Below are 5,859 nucleotides of genomic sequence, written 5' to 3'. Positions count from 1 at the left end.
TTTTTTTATTTCATTTTTGATTCATGATATTAATACATAGCATTAACAACACACTCTACATGTCATAAATAAACCTAATTGCAACGCACAACACACACATCGTGAATAATCTTAACACAAACACCTCATTAACAATACACTTTGTATGCAGTGAATAATCTTAATTAACTACAGTGCGCATCATGTACTGTGAATAATAATCTTAATAAAAACACCTCATTAACAACATACTTTATATGCAGTGAGTAATCTTAACTACGACCCCATAGGTCATCCGAGTTGGTATGTGGTGGGATGCTTGTCACATGAGGTCGCGGGGTCGAAACTCGGGGTAGTCGGGGCGTAAATCCCCGGTCCCTGTGCAACTCACCCCACCTGCCACATGCTCGCTCAGGATGCTATGATTTACCTCCCTCGTGATGGCCTTGGGTCGGGTGCAGCGGAGGCGCTGGGGGCGAGCGATTTCATCTTTTACCACATGAGTACTCTTAACTACAACACGTACCACGCACCGTGCATACTATTAGTTAATACACACTTTAAATGGTTTGTAATTGTGCAATATAAGTTGCACACTGCGGATAGTATAATAGCACGCTATCAAAAATCAAGTTTATTGTAGTGGTCCTTGTCTAATTAAGAGTAGGGAAATATACATAGTTTGGAGAATCTTCTCTGAGGGCTACTGATCATCATATTTCCTCCGGGGAGCAAATGCTATTTCTCCACGTCTGAATGACTATATTTACGGGCAAAACTACTTGCAAGATCTTGTTCGGCCCACAACGTACCTTGCTTGAACTTTCTTCAACGTGCGCACCTAAATACTCCAGGATATCCCCATGCATGCATATATTATAATTAATCTGCATGCAGTCCCACCTGTCTCTTGACTAAAATCTACGTTCCTGGATAACAGGATCGTATCGTATCTCTTGTTATTTTCTAAATGTACGTACCTTCTAAAGATTACCCTAATAAAAACAAAATTGAACAGGGTAATCCTCTCGAAATTGGAAATTCTCACTAGATATGAAGCAATCAATTTCATTGATTCATCATTTAATATACTCGTACGCTGTCCTTTTATTATATTCCCCACTAGAGGCCAGGAAGAGGGATGCACTGATATGCAATATCTTAATCATCTCTCTACTTCACATCACTGCTTTTAAATACCACATGAACGTGCGTCTCCGCTTCACACCTCACCACACTACCTTCTACTGATCTCTCTCTACTTCCCCCTATTTTCCTAAGTTCCTCTGTCATCGAACCAATTAACCAGCTAGCTAGCTAAGCCGCATTAGGCCAAGAGCAACTTTACACGAAAGGTTCCAGGATGTCAAGCAGACGTTCTCGATCGAGGCAGATGAGCTCGTCGTCGGCCAGTGTCACAGACGAGCAGATCAACGACCTGCTCTCCAAGCTGCAAGCTGTGCTCCCTGAGGCTCGTCTCCGGAACACCGACCGCCGGGTGCATAAATTTATTTGATATCTATATATATATATATAGTTTCTGAAACATGAACAAATGTGTTCATATATATGTACTGCTCATATGATCCTATAAGACGGTGAAGAACATTTATATATTAATGATGCAGGCTTCGGCTGCTAAAGTGTTGCAGGAGACGTGTGACTACATCAGGAGCTTGCACCGCGAGGTGGACGACTTAAGTGAAAGGCTCTCCGATTTGCTGGCGGACGCCGAAGTTAACAGCGCTCAGGCGGCCATCATTAGGAGCTTCCTTAACTAATTAAGGAGCTGGAAGAAGAGTGTGGTCTGTCGTAACCTTTGAACTAGTTAATTAAGCTCAATAAAAAGCCACGAGTGATATAATTATTAATTAGTGCTAGATAAAAATTAGAGATGATATTAATGTTTAGATGTTATTCATGTACGTCTTGGAATTGCGCTTGCCTTTCGAGGGAAGCAGGGGCTTGTTTACATGGATCAAGATGGTATTGCTTTAATATAATTTCCACTCTTCTTTCAAGAGAACCGCGAGTCAAATCTCTAATTTTGAGAGTTCTGCGTTACTTTTTATTTTAATTCTTTTTTGTCTTGATATGCTCTTTTAGTTGATGCTTTCTAGATGAAACAAGGTGGGATAATTAACATTTAAAGGATAGTTAATTAATGGTATAAATTCAATATTTTTTTACCTTATCCATGCCACTATCTACGAATTTTATAAAGAAATAAGTTTAATTTTTTTTTAAATTTACATTGAATTTATAGTTTCGAGTTGAACTTTATAATTTTGTCGTGTGAATTGTATTTGGTGGGGAAACGGTCCTTAGTGACAAACGGCCTTTTTTGCTTACATTTGGAACTGGAGAAATATTTATTTATCATTTGTAATAAGCAAAAATACTCAGCCCTCTGTTCCTTATTTTCTACAATATATCTATCCTCCCTAATAAAATTTAAAAAAAAAACATTTTTTATTGTTTTTTATTCTTGAATACAAAGTAATCACTCGATTCGTTGCATATGCATCCTCCTCCTATATGATGTAATCTTAAATACGTACTAAATAATTTATACATAAAGTAATATATGTGATGCCAAGGATAGCGATCCCATTTCTATGTTAGCAGGTTAAGCCATGGGGCTCCATTGCAAATCAGCATATTCACTTAAGTAGATAAAAAAAATAGTTTTTTTGGGATGAATTTTGCAACAAAATTTTAAAAAGTATTTGTGGCAAAATTAATTTGCGACAAATTCTACGATGAAAATTTTTTTGTTACAAATTAGGCATTGCCAAATTCTGCTACAAAAACATATAAATTCGTTGTAGAATTTGCGATGAATTTTATTTTCGTCGCAAAATTCATTGTAAATTTGTAATGAAAAATTTATCGTAAAATTACCAAACACAAATCTATAAACAAAATTCTATTTTCGTCCCAAATTTGGTGACTAATATGATTTTCATTATAGATTTGGCAATGAAAATATCCTAGATTTGGCGACGAATACTATTTTCATCACATATTTGCAATGAATAAGGATTCATTGCCAATATGTTAATTTGCCAAATTTACAATGAATCAACGGATTCGTCGCCAAATCTTAAACGAATGCATGTATTCATTGCAAATTTGGTGACGAATAAATGGATTTGTCGCAGATTTACGATACACAATAAATTTATGATAATTTGACGATGAAAATAATTGTCTCAAAATTTTTCCCAAAATGCTAAAATTTTGATCAGAACCTAGTAATTTCTCTATTTTTATCCTGTTAAAAATCGAGCATGGATTCATTTCTCTATTTTGATAAAATTTTTAACGTCTCTAAAATTTTGCCAAAAAGAGAAAGATTGTAAGTACCTCGAGTAAGTTTTGATGAGATCAACAGGGTTAAGTTAGGACATGTGATGTTTTGATCCTTGTGTCTAAGTGTACAGGAATTTAGAAACACAAGAAGTCGAGCGGAAGATATGTCGGATGAAAAGGATGCCACAGGAATCGAGTCGACAAGCTCGGTACATCTCAGGGATGAAAAGTTATTGAAGAGTTTGTCGGTGGAGCGAGAAGGACACGCACAACACTTCCGAGGGATGAGAAGCCAGAGCAGAAGACTGCTCGAGGAGAGAAGGCCGAAGTTGGGTTCGAGTGAACTTAACTCTGGATGATCGAAAAATTACCCAAGTGACCAGAGAGGAAGAGCGGACAAGGTCAACCTGAGTTGACTTGTCTGGGGGCCTAGATAAAATACAGGTGCTCGAAGTCTGGCGCCCAGAGCTGGTCCAGGCGCCCAAACCACTTTGGTGTCGAATAGGCGCCTTTTGCTGTGGATCATCGTTGGGTTCACGTAAGCAGCGGTTTGGGCGCCTAGAGCGTGTCCGGGCGCTCGAGAGTGGATAAATGCTTATCTCTTTATCATTGTGAAGTAGATCGAGGTGACCAGCTAGGAGTGCCAGGATCGGGTCCGGACGCCTAGAACGCGTTACATCATCAAACAGTCACTTTAACGAGTGAGCCTATAAAAGGAGGCTTGTGCTCAAGATTTATAACAACATTTTCTGTACTTCAATTTTCTACTTTGTTTTCAAGTTCTATACTTTCAAAGTTCTATACGAGGCTTCTCCGCCTCCGACCTGTGTCTAAGAAGGAGTCTACTACTTAAGTTTCATTAGCCTTGGATTAGCAACCTCTCTAGTTGCAAACCAAGTAAACTTTTTTTGTCTCATACTTTTTTTACGCTATTTAGTTTTGTTTTTTAAAGTGTTTGCCTTATCTAAAATTGAAAGCACAAGAAAGAGTATTTTTGTCATTTCATGCAATTCACCCCTCTTGCTAGCTGCATAGGGACCAACACATGATCCCTAACAAAGTGATATTTTACTTCTATAAGTTTTGTTCTTGAGTGATGTAAGCCTTTTTTTGTTAAGTTTATTGAACTTATATTGTCAATTAGTACCTTAATATTTTTGTAGTTCAACTCAAAATCTTTTAATGTATGCATCATCAATAAGAGTTGTGCTATATATTCTCCCATTGTTATATACTCTACCTCGGTAGTTGATAGAGCAACACAGTATTATTTTCTACTACACCAACAGATTAGAGATTGTCCTACAAGTTGGGAATTGCCCCTTATACTTTTTCTATCTAGTTTATAGCCAATATAATCTAAATCAGAATATCCTATTAGGTCAAAGTTGTTGGTCCTATGATAATAAATTCCTACATTTATTATACCTTTAATGTATCTTAATATTCACTTTACTATTGCTAGGTTGGCTTCTTTATCACAAGATTGATACATTGGGCACATACCAACTGTAAATAAGATATCAAGTCTACTTACAGTTAGATATAGTAGACTACCTATAATATTTTTATAATATTTTAAGTCTACTGATTTTCCTTGTGGGTGATTGTCTATTTTTATGTTTATTGTCATAGGCCTATTTATTTCTTTATCATTTTTCATACCAAAATTTTTAATTAATTCCTTAGCATATTTATTTTGATATATATAATTTTCTTCTTTTGTTTGTTTTATTTGAAGCCCTAAAATGAAAGTTAACGTAACTCTCCTATTAGGCTTATTTCAAATTCACTTTCTATTAGAGTTATAAATTATTTTAGAAAATTTTTATTAGTTGACTCGAATACTATGTCATCCATGTATATTTGAGCTATAAATATTTCACATTCAAGAGTTTTAACAAATAAGGTTGAGTCAATTTATCCTTGTTTAAATCCTTTTGAAATTAAATAGATTGATAATCTATCATACCAATCCCTAAGTGTTTATTTTAATCCATATAAAGTTTTCTTTAACCTAAATATGGGGTTGGGGTAGTCTAAGTGTTTGAAACATGGTGGTTGACTTACATTGTTAGTTTTTGAAGGATATCCTAAGGCAATCACCTTACGGTTTTTATTAAATATAGATTCACTATTTGAGTGTATATTCTATATTTGATTATTTTAAACTCATTTACTGAATGTTTGTAATACAATTCATACCATGAAAGAAATTGTAATTGGATCACAACTAGTGATTATCTCTGTATGTGCAATTATGAACATATTATAATTTCCCTACTCGTCGAATTGATGCATTCGGACATCATCAATTCTATAAGACTAGCACAGGTTATATTCCTTGGTTCGCCAAGCAGCTGCTCTCTTACTGGCTGGAGACATTAGAATGTCAAGAATTAAACATGGATGCTAGTTATGATAATTAGTTCATTGGAGTGACTCGCTGTAAGACTTTATATGGTTATCTATATATATATGGATATGTCTGTGAAGCTCTTATTATAGATCGAGTGTAAGTTTCCTTCGACTTGAGGTATATAAATCATTTTGGTCATGTAGACT

At 35.6% G+C, this 5,859-nt stretch overlaps 1 protein-coding gene across 1 annotated transcript; it reads left to right on the top strand.

Annotated features, from left to right (window-relative positions):
• Positions 1 to 1,261: 1,261 nt before the first annotated feature.
• Positions 1,262 to 1,822, top strand: LOC122040212 (transcription factor ILI7-like). Its single transcript, XM_042599554.1, has 2 exons — positions 1,262 to 1,477; positions 1,608 to 1,822. The coding sequence occupies exons 1-2, from the start codon at positions 1,343 to 1,345 to the stop codon at positions 1,758 to 1,760; spliced, it is 288 nt and encodes a 95-aa protein (XP_042455488.1). The 5' UTR covers positions 1,262 to 1,342; the 3' UTR covers positions 1,761 to 1,822.
• Positions 1,823 to 5,859: the final 4,037 nt, after the last annotated feature.

This window comes from Zingiber officinale, chromosome 2A, assembly GCF_018446385.1.
Source record: "Zingiber officinale cultivar Zhangliang chromosome 2A, Zo_v1.1, whole genome shotgun sequence".
NCBI lineage: Eukaryota > Viridiplantae > Streptophyta > Magnoliopsida > Zingiberales > Zingiberaceae > Zingiber > Zingiber officinale.
This window is presented reverse-complemented; position numbering and strand designations above follow the sequence as displayed.

Coding starts and splice junctions, on each gene's coding strand:
- LOC122040212 (XM_042599554.1), top strand. CDS start 1,343: ATGTCAAGCAGACGTTCTCGATCGAGGCAGATGAGCTCGTCGTCGGCC. Junction 1,478..1,607: donor TCCGGAACACCGACCGCCGG/GTGCATAAATTT, acceptor TTAATGATGCAG/GCTTCGGCTGCTAAAGTGTT.